The 20,539-nt window shown below is 40.6% G+C and overlaps 1 protein-coding gene and 1 non-coding gene across 2 annotated transcripts; both read right to left on the bottom strand.

The window, feature by feature from the left end:
• Positions 1–13,373: 13,373 nt before the first annotated feature.
• On the bottom strand, positions 13,374–18,863 carry LOC149298508 (fos-related antigen 1-like). The gene is made up of 4 exons (XM_089487302.1): positions 18,711–18,863; positions 14,602–14,804; positions 13,954–14,062; positions 13,374–13,808 (listed from the first exon to the last, which is right to left on the bottom strand). The coding sequence occupies exons 1-4, from the start codon at positions 18,861–18,863 to the stop codon at positions 13,374–13,376; spliced, it is 900 nt and encodes a 299-aa protein (XP_089343428.1).
• On the bottom strand, positions 15,243–15,368 carry LOC149298509 (U6atac minor spliceosomal RNA). Its single transcript, XR_016272430.1, has one exon. It is a non-coding gene; the product is annotated as a U6atac minor spliceosomal RNA (small nuclear RNA).
• Positions 18,864–20,539: the final 1,676 nt, after the last annotated feature.

Below are 20,539 nucleotides of genomic sequence, written 5' to 3'. Positions count from 1 at the left end.
AATCTATTGTTGATGAGCCTGTCGGCAGAATTAAGGATTGATTAGAGGAGAAACAAGAAGTTTAGAACAAAAATGACCATTCTGAACAATGCCTAAACAGGATACATGAATAAAATCTGTGTAATAAAAATCTTTGTGGAAGAGTCACTTGCCAGTAAATTGGTGTAAATAGCAATTGACTTTTTAGTGGTGGTGGATAGAAGGTTTCTTGAGGAACTGGAGTATGACACATTTCTTGGGACAACAGCAATGTAAGTCATAGGTTTTCTTGTCATCTGTAAAAGCATTTTTCTTCCTTTTTTTCTATAGTGTAAATGTGTATATAGGAGAAAGGGGCTACTATGAGATATTCCAAAATGAGTTTATGTGCACAATAAATCCTGATTTTGAAATCTTTTTAGTGCCGATAAGGCGGTGTTGGCATGAATCTAGTGCCTAACTTGGCCTGCCAGGAGTAAAGACTGGAGCCAAGCCACAAGTGTCTAAAGTGCTCCCTTTCATCCTGCCATCGGGTCGTCACTTGTGTCTGGAAGGACATGCTTGGACCTGTGTCTCTGCAGGGTGAGTCGGATCATGAATGGAATGTTCCAATGGAATGTTCATGTTGATTAGATGAACCTCCTGATTAGACCACTCTGTTAGTTACTATAGTGAGAAGACCATTTTCTATACTTTGCAGCAACATCACTGTCACTGACTGGATACATGTTTGCAACAAGACAGTACCAGATAGGGAAAAGAAATGTTTAAGTTTAGTTACGCTTTATAAATCCTTGTATTTATATATGGTCAGTAAACTAAATAAAGAGTAGCAGTAAGATGGAGAGTAGATGTAGCGTTGAGGTACCACCATTGGATTCTAGAACATATGGGATGGCACCGGTGATTGAGGTTCTCCTGAGTTGCTAGAAACCCTAGAGCTGGCCATGATTTTAGGGCTTTACTTGGCAGCCTCATTGTTCAATGCATGTGTACACTCCAAAAGCATTCTCTGCCTAGTAGCTTTGTTCAAGATTAAATCCTGTGCAACCTGTCCAATGCATTACTGATTAGTGTTCCAGATCCTGATAGTAGCTCTTTTTTAAGTAAAATAACCTGATTGTTTGCGCATGACTGGCAGTATATATTTGCAATTAGTTTATAGTCCTGGTATTTTCTGGCCACCCTATGTTTAATATGTAAATTAGAATTTCTGCGAATTCATGCATTAGTGGCGTTTGTTGCACTTGGAGTAAAAATATTGAATTATTTTCCTGTAAGAAAATAATGTTCAGCTAGACCTGCTAAATCTCTTTACCAGTTGATATAGAGCCCAAGTAATTGCAGATGAACACTAATGTGACCTCAGTATTTTACGTACCATTGTAGTCATCAATAAGTCTATCCAGGGTGACTAGAGAACCCATTTACCTAGAAGCTGGTGCCTGATAACACCTCGCACCCACCTCTTGAATACATGTGAACTCATGTTACTCTTCAACATCTGATGTAGACATTTAGTGTGTGGCTTTTTGAATCCAGCAGATGGCCTGTATTTTTTTGACTTGTTGGCCTTAAACAGCCAATGCTATTTTTATTCCAAGTCTGGTCCTACACATCAGATCCCTGTTTATGTATAGGAATTGATGTATGTAACTGGCAACTGCTTGTTTCTACGGTTACAAAAAATTTAATGTGCATAGGCTACCAGGTGACCTACAGCATGCAGTAAAAAAATTGTAAAACTGTAAATAAAAGAATAAGGGTCATTGGAGCTGGTATACCAAAGATACCAGTGCAGGGCAAGGTACAACTCGGATCAACTTGGCCCGGGGAAACTAACGTCTTCGGCCTCATGAGCTGCCCTTCATTGGTTGATGGCAGAGGAGCCCCCTGCCGGCGACCAATAGAGTCGCTCTTACAGACTTTTAAAATCCCGGCGCCCAAGTCTAATTAGTATTATATTCCCAGGCCTGGGCTGCAGCACACTCACACAATCTTCCACTCCAGCGGGTGCTGTCCTGTGCAACCACTGGCTGGATTTGCTTGACTGCACACTACATGAGCATAAAAACGTATGCGGCCTATCAGCAATACTATTGAACATAATGCTGGGGGTGAACGCATCATAACATTATGACCACCTGCCTAATATTGTGTTGGTCCCCCTTTTGCCTCCAAACCCGTCGAGGCATGGACTCTACTAAACCTTTTAAGGTGTGCTGTGGTATCCGGCACCAACACATTAGCAGCAGATCCTTAAGTTGTGAGGTGCGGCCTCCATGGATGCATCCAGATACCATGTGTTCTCCCGGTTAAGTGACGCACCCGGCCATCCACATGATGTAAAAGAAAATGTGTTTCATAAGACCAGGCCACCTTCTTCCATTGCTCTGTGGCCCAGTTCTTATGCTCACATGCCCATTGTAGGTGCTTTCGGCAGTGGACAGATGTCAACATTAACACCCTGACTAGGCTGCTTCCACGCAGCCCCAAAACCAACAAACTGCGATGCACTGTGTGTTCTGACACCTTTTTATCAGAACCAGCGTTCATTTTTTCAGCAATTTGAGCTACAGTAGCGTGTCTGTTGGATTTGACCACACGGGCCAGCCTTCGCCCCCACGTCAATGACCCCGTCACCAGTTTACTTCTTTTCCTTCCTTGGATCACTTTTGATAGGTACTGATCACTACAGACTGGGAACACCCACCAAGAGCTACAGTTTTAGAGATGCCCTGACCCAATCATCAAGCCATCACAATTTGGCCCTTGTCAAAGTCGCTCAGATCCTTACGCTTTCACATTTTTCCTGCTTCTAACACATCAACTTTGAGGATGAAATTTTCACTTGCTGCATAATATCTCTCCCCCACTGACAGGTGAAATGATAACAAAACTATCAGTGTTATTCACTTCACCTGTCAGTGGTCATAATGTTATGGCTGATCCATGTATATATATATATATATATACATATATATTCACATATATTTTTTTTCTGCAAGACTTGTGATCACACAGCTGTTTTTCTATTTTTACTATAGGTTCTGTTGATTATAATGTGATACTGGGCGAATGAATTACAATTGTATTTTGTAGATTTTCCACTAGGTGTCACTAGAGGTGTGGTCTTAAATGGTGTGTATATAGGATCCATAGTGTTATAGTTCCTGACCGGTATACTGGGAAAGTACAGTCGCAGGGATAGTATAGTATAGAATTTGCTATCTTTTATTTTATGTATTTTGGGTCCCTGGGGTGAAGCAGGGTGGGCTGGTTCCTGGGGTGTACCTGCATGTGACACCCCTCCACACAAAAAAGTTAGTGTTGGCAAGAACAATGATACAGCATAACTCTCTATTACTATACACTGAGCCAGACATTGAAGTGGTAGGCCTCTGCCTATCACTATATACTGAGCCAGACATTGATGGTGGTACAGTGTAACTTCTGTCACTGTACACTGAGCCAGACATTGATGGTAGTGTAGCATAACCCGTATCACTATACACTAAGGCAGACATTTACGTGGTAGACTTCTGCCCCTAATACAGCCTGCCTGTGCCACCGCTGCCCCTAAAACAGCCTGCCTATGGCACTGCTGCCTCTTAAGCACTCTGCCTGTGCCACCTCTGCCCCTGAAGTAGCCTGCCTGTGCCACCTCTGCCCCTGAAGCAGCCTGCCTGTGCCAACTCTCCCTCTGAAACAGGCTGCTTATATATATATATTTTTTTTTTCTCCTAAGAACCAATAGAAGCTGAAATTTTATTTTATGACATCGTTTCTTTGTCCATATACTCTGGACCACACCTGGGAACTTCCTAGGGCTGGACTCCCATAACTTTTCACGATCTGCTCCTTATAGGGGACATTTAAGAGGTATATTCAGTTTCAGAGATGAGGCTCGCCATGTGTAGGGGCTGGTATGGAGGGATGAAAAAAGCGAACAGGGCCAAATGCCACTGACCCAGAGGTCCAGTAATCAGCTCCAGGACATTCCACTGGTGGCCCTGGACCACTCACTGTGTTTGCACCTAATTGGACAGAAGCATTGAAAACACCTGCAAGTATACTTGTCTTGTCACCCTCCATCTTGTCCACCTACTTACACAAATAATCCTTTTTTCCCCAGCTGTAATGTTGCCCTTACCACAAAATTAACTCGCCCTTTATCTGAATGCTTTTTCCCCCCTCTGCCTTGTTTTCGCCCTCATTAGCGTCCTTGTGTGTTAGCTCTTTGTTATCATGTGACTTGCATTCTGTGCATCACTGGAAGCCGGGGTGGAATAAAGGAATATTGTATTTAGGATAATGCGATTTCCTTATGATTTAACGATTGCAGAATCAAATAAACAATGGGAAGGTTGTGTAAACTCACAATTCAAGACCGCAGGGGTTCTGTTGATGTCTAGCTGTGGGTGCAACCCTGTGATTGCCATGATAGCTAAGAGTCCTTGTTCACAATCCCAATAACTGCAATAGCAGAGATACAAAGCCTGCAGTAAACTGGTTATTCATTTCCCATTGAGTGTAAATGATAGATTAGTATAAATTATTATAAATTTATATCCCTATCCTACAGACTTACATTTCCTGCTTCTCTCTTTGCAAATATCTCCTTTTAGGTGGTAGTAAGTATAGGAATTTGCCAGATAAAATGTAATTGATTTTCACATTGATAAATATGATATAATACGTTATCTTCACTTTTGTCCTGATAAATTTAACTAATGAATACCCCAAAATGAAACTGTTGTTTTGGGCTGTTCAGTAACAATCCTGGATGGCCATCTTGGTACTTCTTGGGGTCTATGCTTCCTACGGAGGAGGAGAGTGCCCCTGAGACCCGAGGAAGCGGCGATTCCCTCTGAGACTCCAACTAAAACCCAGAGAGTACCAGGTATGCACACTCGCACGCAATGTGATTAAAATAGTAATATATATACGTATGGTAAACACCAAATAAACAGTAATTGGTGTACAAACCAATAGTACATTTAAAATAAGTCTGATGACGTGCAAACGTGTAACATTCCTTCTTTGATGACAGCTATAGACAGGTGAATCATTATTCCCCACCTACCACAAAGCTTCCTAATGATGCAACCTAATTACACACAGTTCCTCCCAAGCTCAATGGATTTGGAACATGTAGCACAGTTCCACACAAGCCTAGATTCCAGGTATAGGTCATATGAGTTTAAAATAGTTTATGCTGGACTGGGGTTGTCACTTGGAAGCAAATTATATATCTGGTGTTATAACTCTTACCAAAGATCTCATACTTGCATCTCCTGCCATGGGATATGCTTACTACCAGTCAGCTGCAGCTGAGACTAGGTGAACATAGTGGGGGGGTCTAAGAAGACCCTCGTGTACATGATTTCAGGGTGAGAGCTTTCCTGACACTGATTGGCCAATCATCATCAAGAATCAGTGGACCACAGAGGCAGGGAGCTTGAGGCAGGATGTACTTACCTATTTAATTTTTAAATGATGCATATTAAAATACTCATGAAGTACTTTAATATGCGTTCTTCTTTGGTGAGGCTGTCATAGACATTATACTGTCCATTAATTATGCACTATAAAGGGCCACCATTGACAAGTTTTCCCACTAGAAGAGCTGGATGGCCCTGCGTAATCAATTGTTCAATAAGGTGCCTTTCAAGAAATCTTTTCGCTTAAATATGCATTATTCAGGGCCAACCATGATACATATAGCAGGAGACTCACTCACATCATAACGCAAAGTGAAGTTTATTAGCTTAAAAAACTTCCACTGTGTAAATGAAAAGGAGAAAGCAGGACTATATCACACTAGTTACAGATCGTAGTTAAGGACAGTGATGTAGTTCTGGGGGCCCTGTCCCACATTTGTTCTTCAGACCTCCTCTGTTGACAGTTTTCTTGTGCAGAGCACTGAGATATCATATCCAGCGCTCCATGTAAGGTGACACATAAAAGATGTTTCACAGATCTTCCTAGGTTAAAATGAGAGCTCTGGAAGACTAGTAAGGACAATTGTCCAATACGGTGATCACAACTTATTAAAGCTGCCCAAGAACTCCTGCCCCCTCTGGATCTGCTGCCCTTGGCATAGGAGAGCATATGCCCCTAGTCACAGAAGACCGTCTTTGAAGAAGCATATTGTAATTCAAATTTCTTCTTATTTAGCTCAAAATTAGAATTATGGAAGTGTGAGTTGTTATAAGGTCTGCTTGTTGTTCTGTTTTGGTATGGGCCATCTTTATGGGTTCTCTGTGAGTTCTGCTTGGCTTTTGCAGTTGCATTTAGCTTGGACACACAAGCGAATCCTGAGCTGGGGCGAATCTCCTAAGTGACATCTCTAAGTGAGGAGTTACAAGCAAAGAAGGAGAGTATATTCAACTATTGCAAGGGGGAACACTGTGTTTGTTTGTGTTGTGTTCAGTGTAAAGTTTTGTTGAAAAAAGCAAAAAAAAAGGGTAAGGGCTATTTCAGGTGTGTTGCTAATTAAGTAACCTTCTCTGTGAGTTCTGCTTGGCTTTTGCAGTTGCATTTAGCTTGGACACACAAGCGAATCCTGAGCTGGGGCGAATCTCCTAAGTGACATCTCTAAGTGAGGAGTTACAAGCAAAGAAGGAGTTAAAAAGCAAAAAGGAGTTAAAAAGCAAGAAGGAGGGTAAAGTATAAATCCTTGTGATTGCATATAATATATTTATATATATTTTGCGCCTTACTGTCTGTTTTTGCCAGTTATTTGAGTTATCCCCATTGCCAAGATGTCCTCCATGTTTGACAATGCGGTCAGGTGTACATCTTGTTCAATGTATGCAATCCTTGAGCAGCGCTTCGAGGGTGCATATTGCTGTGCGAGATGTGTGCGGGTTGCTCATTTGGAAGCACAAATCCTGAGTCTAGAGGAGCAACTGGCAACACTGAGATCTATTGACAACTTGGAGAGGAGTCTGCTGCTCACTGAGCAAGCTCTCTCGCAGGTAGAGGTGGGGGAGGATAGTGGGATGGAGGTACAGGACAGTCAGGCAGCTAGCTGGGTTACAGTTAGAAGGCGGGGTAGGGGGAAAAGCGCCAGGGAGGCTAGTCCTGATCTAGCACACCCCAACAAGTTTGCCCGGTTGGCAGATGAGGGGGATGTTAGTTCAGAGTTAGCAGTACTGCAGCAAGTCACTGCCTCTGACCACCAGAGGGGTGTCTGCTCCAGTAAGGAGGGAAGGAGGAGCGCAGGGCAGGCCAGACAGGTGCTGGTAGTGGGGGACTCAATTATTAGGGGGACAGACAGGGCGATCTGTCACAAAGACCGGGATCGCCGAACAGTGTGTTGTCTGCCTGGCGCTCGAGTTCGGCACATCGTGGATCGGGTTGACAGATTACTGGGAGGGGCTGGAGAAGACCCAGCAGTCATGGTGCACATTGGCACCAATGACAAAGTGAGAGGGAGGCGGAGTGTCCTTAAAAATGATTTCAGGGACTTAGGTAGCAAGCTTAAGGCAAGGACCTCCAAGGTAGTATTTTCTGAAATATTACCTGTACCACGTGCCACACCAGAGAGGCAGCGGGAGATTAGGGAGCTAAACAAGTGGCTCAGAAGCTGGTGTAGGAAGGAGGGGTTTGGGTTCATGGAGAACTGGGCCGACTTCTCTGTCGGATACAGGCTCTACGGTAGGGACGGGCTGCACCTCAATGGGGAGGGTGCAGCTGTGCTTGGGGAGAAGATGGTCAGAAGGGTGGAGGAGTGTTTAAACTAGGGAAAGGGGGGGAGGGAAGCTACAATATAGAAGGGGAAGATAGTGTAGATAGAGAACTGGGGCTTACAAATGTACCTGGGGGTGGAGCGGAGGGAGGGGTTAGAATAGTTAATAGGGATAGGCTTCATAGGGAAAAAAAACATACACCTCTAAATTGTATGCTTACTAATGCCAGAAGTCTGACCAATAAAACTGACGAACTGGAGTTAATAATGTCTGAAGAAAATTATGACATAGTGGGTATAACAGAGACATGGTTGGATGATAGCTATGACTGGGCGGTTAACATACAGGGGTATAGTCTATTCAGGAAGGATCGGAAAAAAACGAAAAGGGGGAGGAGTTTGCCTTTATGTAAAGTCCAGCCTAAAGGCCACAATGCGGGAGAATATATGTGAGGGAAATGATAATGTGGAGTCATTATGGGTAGAAATATATGGAAAGAAAAATAATAAAATACTGATCGGGGTTTGCTATAAGCCACCAAATATAATGGAAGCAGCAGAAGATCAATTATTAAAGCAAATAAACAAGGCAGCTAATCACAATGAGGTGGTTATTATGGGGGACTTTAACTATCCCGACATAAACTGGGAAAGCGAGACCTGTGAATCTCATAAAGGAAACCGGTTTCTGACTATAAGTAAGGATAATTATCTGTCCCAAATGGTACAGGACCCGACCAGAGGGGGCGCCCTACTGGACTTAATATTAACCAACAGATCTGACAGAGTAACTAATGTGCAGGTCAGGGGGCATCTAGGAAATAGTGATCACAATATGATACATTATAACTTGTCCTTCAATAAGGGAACTCTTAGAGGAGCCACAAGAACTATGAACTTTAGGAGGGCAAAGTTTGATCAACTAAGAGAAGCCCTTAACACTGTAAATTGGGAAAATGTCCTCAAAAACAAGAGTACAGACACTCAATGGGAGATTTTTAAGAATATCTTAAATTCTCACTGTGAAAGGTACATACCGTATGGGAATAAAAGAGTCAGGAACAAGAGAAAACCAATGTGGATAAATAAAAATGTAAAGGGGGCAATAAATGGCAAAAAAAAGGCATTTAAGCTACTAAAACAGGAAGGCAGTGAGGAAGCACTAAAAAGCTATCGGGAAAAAAATAAAATATGTAAAAATCAGATAAAAGCAGCAAAATTGGAGACAGAAAGACTCATTGCCAAAGAGAGTAAAACAAACCCCAAAATGTTCTTTAACTATATAAATAGTAAAAAGGTTAAAAATGAAAGCGTTGGCCCCTTAAAAAGTAATGAGGGAGAAGTTATAGATGGGGATCAGGAAAAAGCTAATCTATTAAATATATTCTTCTCTGCTGTATTCACAGAGGAAAATGAAATGCCAGGTAATATACAGCAGGATGAGATAAATGCCTCAGTACATGTCGCCTGTCTAACGCAGGAAGAAGTGCAGTGCCGCCTAAAAAAAAATCAAAATAGACAAATCACCAGGTCCAGATGGCATTCACCCCCGTGTTCTAAGGGAGTTAAGTAATGTAATAGACAGACCCCTATTTCTAATATTCAAGGACTCTATAGTGACAGGGTCTGTTCCCCAGGACTGGCGCATAGCAAATGTTGTGCCAATATTCAAAAAGGGGACAAAAAGTGACCCGGGGAATTATAGGCCTGTTAGTTTAACTTCTGTTGTGTGTAAACTGTTTGAGGGTTTCCTAAGAGATGCTATTTTGGAGTATCTCAATGAAAATAAATGTATGACTCCATATCAGCATGGGTTTACAAGGGATCGGTCCTGTCAAACTAACCTGATCAGCTTTTATGAGGAGGTGAGCTCAAGACTGGATCGGGGTGAATCGCTGGATGTCGTATATCTTGATTTTTCCAAAGCATTTGATACGGTGCCACATAAAAGGCTGGTACATAAAATGAGAATGCTTGGGCTGGGGGAGAATGTGTGTATGTGGGTAAGTAACTGGCTCAGTGATAGGAAACAGAGGGTGGTTATTAATGGTACATACTCTGAGTGGGTGACTGTTGCTAGTGGGGTACCACAGGGGTCAGTTTTGGGTCCTATTCTTTTTAATATATTTATTAATGACCTTGTAGAGGGATTGCATAGTAAAGTATCAATCTTTGCAGACGATACTAAGCTCTGTAACGTGGTTAACACAATAGAGGACAGCGCACGATTACAAATGGATCTGCATAGGTTGGAGGCTTGGGCTGGGATGTGGCAGATGAGGTTCAACACAGATAAATGTAAGGTTATGCACATGGGGAAGAAAAATCCAGGCTGGGAATATGTATTAAACGGGAAAACACTGGGGACGACTGACATGGAAAAGGACTTAGGAGTTTTAGTTAACAGTAAATTTACCTGTAGCGACCAGTGTCAGGCAGCTGCTGCTAAGGCAAATAAAATCATGGGGTGCATCAAAAGGGGCATAGATGCCCACGACAAGGAAATAATTCTACCACTGTACAAGTCACTAGTCAGACCACACATGGAATACTGTGTACAGTACTGGGCACCAGTGTACAAGAAAGATATAGTGGAGCTGGAGAGGGTTCAAAGACGGGCAACCAGAGTAATAAGGGGAATGGGAGGATTACAGTACCCAGAAAGATTATCAGAATTGGGGTTATTTAGTTTGGAAAAAAGACGGCTTAGAGGGGACTTAATAACTATGTATAAATATATAAGGGGGCAGTACAGAGATCACTCCCAGGACCTATTTATACCCAGGACTGTATCTATAACAAGGGGACATCCTCTACGGCTGGAGGAAAGAAGGTTTCTACACCAGCACAGACGGGGGTTCTTTACAGTAAGAGCGGTGAGATTATGGAACTCTCTGCCAAAGGAAGTGGTGATGGTAAACTCAATAAAAGAGTTCAAAAGGAGCCTGGACGTGTTTCTTGAAAGCAATAATATTACAAGTTATGGATATTAGATTAATAGGGACAGAACGTTGATCCAGGGATTTATTCTGATTGCCATATTTGGAGTCGGGAAGGAATTTTCCCCCTGGTATGGGGCAATTGGCATCTGCTTCATAAGGGTTTTTTGCCTTCCTCTGGATCAACACAGTAGGGACACAATATGTATATAGGTTGAACTTGATGGACTTTGGTCTTTTTTCAACCTTATGAACTATGTTACTATGTTACTATGTTTAAGTGGGTGCCCACGGCACGCTTCCTCTGGCTTCCTCTTATTAACCTTGTTCTTGCAAACTGGCAACAGCCCCTGTCTAAAGCCCACTGACAGAGGTCACTTTCCACTTGTCTACCTTGCCTACAGGGTGAGGGCAGCTGGTTAATCTATCACCGGTGCACTTTTATGTTACACAACATTGGGATATGTCATATCCTGGTGCTTCTGTTTGATGGCCCACAGGAAGTGTGAGGGAGTGCTGGGAGAGGCCTGTGATGGAGACATTCACCCTGTGGTTTGGGGAGATGTCTGATTTCTCCTTATTTATGGGCTATGGACCCCTAAATGTCTTAAACCTTTTATGGCTCCATGGGTTTGAATAGAAAAAAAAATATTTCAATAGATAAGTGAATCTGTTCCCACTTTATTTACACTACAGTGTCCTCCAGCTGTCAATCACTTTATATTATTTTATATCTAGCATCTCCCAGTTTATGGTATTAGGTGTTTTGAAATAGTTTATCCAAAATCAACCATCATTATATACATACGACAACAAAACTCATTTATTCAATCCTGTAGTATTATATAATGCTGTTTTGTTGATAAAAACATTTGTTTGATGTTGTCTACTCTTACCAGAATTGCACTTATCACAAGAGAAATAGTGGCCAGTGAAGCAAGCGCTGTTTCCTTCACTGGTTTCTGAAAAGCAATATTACTGCACTTTTAGGGATAGCTTTGCCCACTTTCAGAGAGATACACTTGGATCTGTGGTTTGACCTACCTGGCATCTCACTTTGGGCCTGTCTTCTTTTCATTTCCTAAAGATACTATGTTAGCAATAATTTGTATTCAAAATATTATTGGATAATGGAGATAATGGAGATTATCGGTAGTGAAATAAGCACATGAAAAGGATTCAAAACGTTCCATAGGATAATGATGATTAAATGATACGGAAAGCACCATTTTCACTTTCCCACCTACTCTGCCTCCTGATCATATTATAACCCTCAATCATCTTCAAAGCATCCACATCTACCTTCGAGGCCTTTTATTCCCTCGGTCATCCCGCAAGACCCCCAAATACTTTTGAATCTTTCCCTTGGCACTCAAGGAGTAAGCCCCTGACTCCCTTCGCAAATAATTTTTTTGCCATCTCTACAGCTGCTTTTGTTCTTTGCCCACAAAGTCATTTTTCATAAACATTTCTCCCACACCTTTCAGGATGCAGAACCAGCCACAGGAGCACATATTCCTTTAAGATACTGATTATGCCCTATGGGAGTTGTATTTCGCAACACCAAGAAAGCTACTTGTTGATCTAGGTGAAAGGTTGTGTGAACTCACCTCGATTAGAAGCCTTTTATGAAGACTGACTCATCTTGTTGACTCATTATTTAAACCATGATCTTAATTTATGCAAATGGGCGTGTAACGTTTGGCACCCTGTAAATTCGGGAGCAGTTTTTCTGCTGGACTTAAGATCTTTGGCTTCCTTAAATATCACATTTGGCTGTTCAGAGTAATAAATTAAACGGTGCGTAGGGATTGCTACAAAGCAACATATATAACAGTGTATAAAATCTATTATATACACTGTATATAACAGATTATATACAAACACACATGTATAGGATTATATATATAGTGGACCCAGCATTGGCTTGATCCAAACTCAAACTGTCTCTGTATTTGCTTGTCTTGTAAAATGTGGAGAATTGGAAGCTGTACACAGTTTGAACTCTTGCTCAGTATTTTAGTCCTTGCAAGCACCTGTATGGTGTGCCGGGACTTGGCTTCTTGCCCACTTCTGTGGAATAGTGGGTTTAAGTTCAGGAAAAAGCACACCAGTAAGCATATTACACAGAAAACACTATCAATATGTTGAGGTGTATATTTTTTATTAACATCCCATTATCAAAATGTAGGTTTTTCACCCCAAGTACTAAACATATAAAAAATATATTTTAATAAATATAGAATACGGCTCTGCCGTTGCCTTTACCTGTGACCCAATATTAGGGGTCATACAGTCTAATACTGACTCTTTGACTGTAGAGCAGAGGTCATGCAATCTAATTTTGGCTCTGCCGCAGACTTTACTTGTGACCATAAAATTAGATCACGTAGTCTTATATCGGCCCAGCCGTGAATTATCAATGCTTTTAGAAAAAAACTCATGCAGTGTAATATTAGCTCTGTGGCTGACCATAACTGGAGCCCAACAATCAAAATTATACAGTCTTTTTAGGCTCTGCCTTTGTCTAAACTTGTAACCTCAATCAGGTCACGCATCTAACTACAATCACTTCAAGGGAAGGACACGTACATTTCATTGGAGAAAGCCATAGAAGCCCTTATAGGGTTATGTGACAGCATGCCATACAAAGAAAGTGAATAAGATCATTTATAGAGGATCTATAAGTTTAAAAAAACTGGCAACTAAATAATGATTCAGAAGATACCTATTGTCATAATCTCAAAGCCATGTTCATCTTAAAGAGTCAAAAGGGTAGGAGAATCGAGAGACCCAGGACTCTGTTCCGCACTGCTACTGCTACTACTGAGCCTGCGGTGAGCAGTTGAGCAGGATTCCTGTGGTCCTGGATATGTAAAGACTAATGTCGGAGTAAAGGGGGTGATGGATGGTGTCTTCATCAGTGTTGGAGTGTGAAGTGCTTCAGGTTCCAGGAGAGTTTCGCTCAGCTCTATCCTAGGAAGGTTGACTTTGGGACACCTGGCTAGTTCTTCCTGTGGCTCTTTCTTGACTGTTCTGGGAGAGCCTCCTTTCAGATCATGCTGGTTGGGCTGTTGTATCTTACAGATGGGCTGATGAGCATCAAGAATGAGTTCCAACTTGTCCTTCTGTTTCTGCAGTTCTGCAATCTCTTTCTGGAGAGATGACTTTTCCTCTTCAAGCTTGTCTGTCTCCTGCAAATGATGGAATGGAAGTCAGTCTCGCCACAATTTCCATTGCTTTATTTCAATTGTTTATGCTACTGCCCTTTCCCTCAGCTTCCTCCAATTACCACCATTTGCCCCCCATACCCAGTTTTGTTTGCCTATCCACTCTTACCGCCTGTAGATAATCTGTCAGTTCCTTGCGCCTGTTCCGACACTTTGCAGCAGCAATCTTATTTCTCTCTCTACGTATTCTTCTTCTTTCTTCTTCTTCTGGTGTTAGCTTGAGGAAGGATAAAACAGATTTTAACATACAATTCTATAAGGCCAACAGAGAAACAATTTACATTGTGTATTTGCCGGTTATGGTGAGTTCAAAATGTGTGAGGCAGAGGCTGGCACTGCCCTGTTCTACCTTTGCTCTGTATATAGGTCACAGTGTTGCACTGCGAGTGTGTCAAGGGGAGCAAAGAAAGAACACTGCCCGCCTTGTGAATGAAAGAGTGAAGGAATTGGCAGTTTGTGTGATCCTGTGAGTCAGCCATTAATGTTTATCCCTCACTCCAAGCTGTGGTTTGGCACTCCAAGTTGGGCACCGGCCTGCTCTCTTTTCCCTCCTGACTCACCGTACTTTGCCGATGAGTCGCCTGTCAACTGTTTCCGTTATAAATGTAATGATTCTGACTTGAGGCAGTTGTGATTTTTAACCATCTAACCTCACAAAATAAATTTAATGCATAATCATATTACACAAATGGGTCATTTGTAATTACTACTTTATATCGCGAGTCATCAATGCAAGATGGATTTTCAGATTTAAAATAAGATACTCACATGTTCGCAGTGTCTCCTTCTCCCCATATTCAAGAGAGGCATACTCCTAATAACCCCATGACGGGGGCTGTGGTAGGGAGGTAAGGTCAGAGGCCTGACACTTGGTTGGACCATCCAGTTCAGATCCTGATTTGATGTAATGGCATTTAAGGTTGGGATAAATGAACTGGAAGATGCATGACTTGGGTATTTCTGTGAAAAGAAGAACAAATTTGGTACAAACAAACAATTGAACGAGATGGAAGCACCGTTTTTGTCATGTTAGGGGGCAACGTATGCCCCTAAATATCCAAAAATGACAGTATAAAATAAAATACTTAAGTAAATATATTAAATAATTTGTAATGGATTATACATTATAAATGCCACATTAAATGAATAATATTAATGGTACTGAGAATTGCTCCTTGACGTCTCTATTTATTATAAAGGGCCAGTCCCAGTGAGCTTTAGCTAAGGTATAGTAAAAGTAGTGACTCTTCTCATTCATTGAATTATGAGTTATGTTGGGCCAGCTCAGTCCTTCTGGCAACACTTGCCAATGTTGGCCCTTAATATTGAATTATGAAATCTCCTGTAAACTCTCTTGTCCAGTCTCCCTTTAGTGGAAAGACCCCATTATGTTGAGTGGTTTACGGACAGTTTGAGAAGCCACAAAGTAGGTGGCACATGCCTCAACCATAAATGTGTTGGAAAGGTCACAAGGACCTTCTCCATCCTTGACCAGGGGAGTGCCAACTTATTTACTATAAAGTCACTGTAATGTTTATAGATAACTAGTAGCTTTACACTGTGTGATTGTCAGTAGGAGGGATTTCTAATAAAAAGAAACTCATCTGGATGGATTTGAGGAAAAGAAAGTGAATGAGATTGGAATAGGTTTCAGTTGGCTTCAGGTGATTTAAGGTTTATAATAAGCAAATCTACCCTTCTTACACTAGAGGAAAGCAGCACAGGACTGATTAAAAAATTTGAAATCTTTAACTCAAGGCCTTGAAAAAAGACATATGTACGCCTAAGCCCTCAGTTGGTGACCCTAAATATGGCTGTAAAGGACTAAAATGGCAGAAGACCTGATCTCTGTACCCAAAATGCTGGACAAAAGTGTGTTCGCCTGTGGCACAGCATAAGCCAGACTCCAGATGAATTGACCAAATATCGAGCCAAGCCAGACTGACTTGTCATGTATGGGTACATTAAGAAAGTCCTCCAATTCTGGCTTGCCCTGCTATATTGCTGAGCCACCACAAAGCAGCCCAATGCAGCCCAAAGCAGCTAAATGCAAAAGAGGGTCTGGCTAAAATGTGCCTCAATCCAGAAATATTGTTGACTACATTTCTTTCAATATATTGCCACTTTTGGTAAATATCTTATGTCATGGCTTCAGGATGCCAAATTCACAGGCAAATTTTGGATGTACCATGTTTCACAGCCTTCCCCTTTTGAAGTGGCCTTGTAAGCCAGTATTATCTATGAGAACTCTTTTCCCAGTGAAAACATTCTATAGTCAACTATGCCTGGCTATGTAATTCTAAGAACATGAATTAAGAACATAACAAATCAATTGACTTAGTAAGAAAATCGAGTTAACCATATAGTCCTGAGAATTTCTATAATATTGTCTTAAAATCTCTTTATTGAATTTTTCTTAGAGGAGAATAACGTTGTCCACACAGCAGCAGTCAAAGAGTATGCTTGGTATGGATCTATGGGACCAGCACACAGAAAAAGCTGGGTTGGATCCTATGTCCCCACGCTCCATCTTTGTCTGATGCCTTCTAACATTGGTACCTTTTATCACTGGCAATGGCTCAGTAATGGTGTGTATTTCTGGGCCCCAACCTGGATATAGAAGTGTGCACCAACGTTAGCTCAGGGCAGAACTTTGGCAGCAGGCCCTCAGTGATTAGACAATTAGATTGTCAATAATGAAAGTGAGTCAATGATAAGAAAAACTAACATTGCTTGAAGTGGGACACGGGTAATGGAGTGCGCCAAGGAGTTGAAATGGACTGAAAGGGAGAGGCAAATTTATCCAGGGGACTGGGTGACAGAGGAGTAGCTAAGGTAGAGTGGACTAGAGTAGAGGGGAAAGAGGTAAATGGACTAGAGAAAGGAGGGAAGGGATATGGACAAGTTAGAGAAGTGCAGAAAATCAGAACAGGATTGTGGGATTATTATGTTAACCTAAATCAAAAGAAGGGACCGAAAAAGGAAAGTGGAGAAAGGGCATAAAATTAATGTTTGCAGGGTTTGGCACAGGGATTAAAGGATTGGAGGGCAACTGAAAATCGAGTCGGGTGCAGGACCAGTAGTTAGTACTGATCTCAAAATTTCTTATAGTGGATGTGGACATGTGATATAGCACTCAGGCAGCAGGAAATATATTGCATAACACCCAAACAAAAGTGTAGCATAGTTCTTTTTGTGAATAAAACATGCTTGGTCAATAACTCATACGAATGTGTAGGTACTTTAGGACATTTTGTACTAAGTATTGTGTCATCAGCAGTGATTAATTCAGAATTTACACTTATAATACCTATTGCCTGCGGATATAAAACAAACTGTGTTATCAAGATATATGAGAACCACAAAAATGGAGAAATCACAGGAAAAATTTGGATATTCCCTACAGAGGGTTCTGTGTTTGAACATTTTAGGGCCCCTCCTGCCCCTTGACCCGCATCAGTTCCATACCTGTCCCACAGGAAGGGTGGAGCCATAATCCTTGGTGAGTAAGAGGTTCAGGTAAAGTAGATTGTGTTTCATCTGCATTGTGTGGCTCCACCGTACCAGTGGCTGAGGACACCTGGATGTTTCACATCCCGTGCCCTCAGTGTGAAAGACAATACGCAGAAGGTAGACTAGGATGAGTGACTAGATGAATTAGAAGCCCTCTTCCTTCCCATTAGACCATTACAAGCAGGTTGATAGGCAACTTGGCATCTGGGATTGGGCCGGAGTCCAAGTAATGTCATACATGTAGTTACAGACAAATAGTGGTGCAATTAAATTTATGACATCATAGTAAGTAATACTGTCTATTAATTGATCATACTTAGAAAGAGTAATGGTTATGTGTGCAGCATCACATTGACTCTGCATATGTTTTAAAAGAGGCAGTGCCTAAAACAGTGCAGATAAATAACTAAATATCAACATTTACTTTTTAAATTACAAAACATCCTGCTAAATTTCACAACATAGAGAGGTAGCACAGAACATCTATACCAAATGTAGATGATCAAGAAAAACATTGTTTCAATGAAAGAAAAGTTATGTACCCATTCAAGTGAGAACACTAGCTATGCCAACTACATACAGTTAGCCATTTGCTGAAACCACCTATTCCATAGTATATAGAGTATATAGTTTTCATGAGTGTATATATATATATATATATATATTTAATATATATATATTATATATTTTATATATATTATATTATATATATATATATATATTAGAGAGAGATAGACATATATAGGTATATGGACATATATATTTATATATACATGTGTATATATATATATATATATTACTATATATACTACAGGGAAATTACATTGAAAATGTATATTACGCTTAAAATGAATTCTACCCTGGGAAAGAGTGTATTCTACCGTCTCAAATCGGAATGAAGAATTGAATTATCCTTTCTATAAATAATCAGTAAATATAAATATATCATCACATACACCATTACCCGTACAGGCATATCACCCCCTTTAAATGGGAGCTCTAACCACCTTACATGATCAATTAAAACTCATTTATTACATATAAAGTCTTCACACAAGAGTATTCCAATACGTCATCTATGGCATATATATAAAATGAGTTATCAGTAAAAAAAATAATAATGATGCCACTTGTTTTTAATATATCTAATTTCTAAAAGCTACTATATATGTCTAGAAATACATCAATCAGATACATTTTGTATAAAGTATTCTGGCGCTGTACATGTAGTATCTACATAGGAATATTACATAGATGACGCCGCGGAATATGATGTTGCTATATACATAATAATTGTAATAATATTAATTGTTATTATTAATAATAACAATAATGACAGCAGTGTAGATTTACCTGGTGGGAATCAGTCAGAGGGCTTGATCTGGAGCCGTGTCCCATGTCTATGACTCCCAAGGATGAGACCGTTTCTGGGGTTGTCGGGCTGTGGTTATTCCTGCTGCACCCTATATCTTGATGAGGGTAGGTCCCAGAGAAGTCTCTGTACATGGTCTGCACGCTCAACCCGACTGCGTCTCACTCACACTGACTCACACCGCTCCGCGCCTGTTTCATTTTATGAATGGGGATTCCTGAATATCACTTCACCCATAACAGGGGAAACTAATGACAATTTACTTTAATTCTTGTTTTTAAAAATAAACAATCATCATTAGCAAATGAAACATAGTTTTGCGTTCCATTATTATACCAACCTCGCTACAAATGATTTGAAATATATACTAGTTATCAGCGTTATCTCATTAAAATTAAATCGTCTTCCCCCACTTATGTAGCGCAGATGGTACGGTCTCAAGGTTACCGAACGCGTATTACGTAGATGCCCATATATGTCATACTTCCTCCAGTAAAGGAATCCCCTCCTGTTGTTTAACTCTACTTTTTCCAGAATGGAAAGGAAATTATACAAAAGGTATTATAAAGAGAGCGCTCGACAAAAATACTTCTGGGAAATGATGGTTGTTTGTAAATGTAACGTTCCTGTTTGTTTTATGCACACATTATATAATTCGGAATTTATGGGAAATTGCTACCTTACTTTCCAGATGTATTAGAGAACTCTTAAGAGCTTTCACACTTTTTTGGAACATTACCTCTTCCAGTAAGAAGGATCAACTCTCCCACACTGTTAAAATAATCCTCAAAGTACTATATATATATATATATATATATATATATATATATATACATATATATATATATATATACATATATTATATAATTATAATATATTATATAATTATATATATATAAAATAATCCTCAAAGTACTATATATATATATATATATAGTCATTTGGTGAATATATATACTATATATATATATATATATATATATATATATATATTATCACCAAATGACAATATATATATATATATATATATATATACAGTATATATATATAATCACCAAACTACAATATAATATATATTATAAGCATCATAAAACTAATATATATTGCGTTTTTACACAATTATTTCTAAGAATAGATTAAACAGTTGATGGTAGACGTTAATGTAAGTCTCTTTAGCCTTCTGGAAAACGAGGGGGTTAACAGAAGCACCTCCTGTGCCGATTCCTCGCAGCTCACCCCTTCAGTGCCGGGAATAGTTAATGACATGGTTACTTCGGATCACTTTCCCCTTTAGCGTCTAGTTTCTGTTACCCCCCCCCCCAGTATAATGTTCTGACCCCTCTGATGTAATGTGTGTTTGTTCTCCTCACGATTAACCCTCCACCTGTTATTTCAGCCCCCCTTACCTCCGTAAGACTCTCATTCATCTGCCCCCCCTCGCACTCATTAGACCCCATAGTTCCCAGCTGTCTCTTTCTGCTGTCTCACCCTCACGTGAGTCTATCTGGTTTCCCGTAAGTTGTGACTCAGCCCCCTGTCACCGCACGCTGCACTCGCCTTCAATAGACAGAGACTCGACAAGTGAGAATGGGAGCAAGAACAGCGCCGGGACTTCCCCACAGGCCGTGTTTAGGGGAGCTAATTAATAGCAGCCGTGGGGGGATTTCATGGGAGGAATAAGATTTTATGATCATTTCGGGATAACCTGATGCTATCGATTGTCAGCTTCTTTGAACAGGGCTCTCCTCCTTAACCTTGGCTTATGTAACTCCCAAATGATTGTGTGATGCGCTATGGAATATGATGGCGC

Source organism: Sceloporus occidentalis, unplaced genomic scaffold (genome assembly GCF_023333645.1).
Source record: "Sceloporus occidentalis isolate IW3139 unplaced genomic scaffold, rSceOcc1.0.p SCAF_32, whole genome shotgun sequence".
In the NCBI taxonomy this organism is placed as follows: Eukaryota; Metazoa; Chordata; class Lepidosauria; order Squamata; family Phrynosomatidae; genus Sceloporus; species Sceloporus occidentalis.
This window is presented reverse-complemented; position numbering and strand designations above follow the sequence as displayed.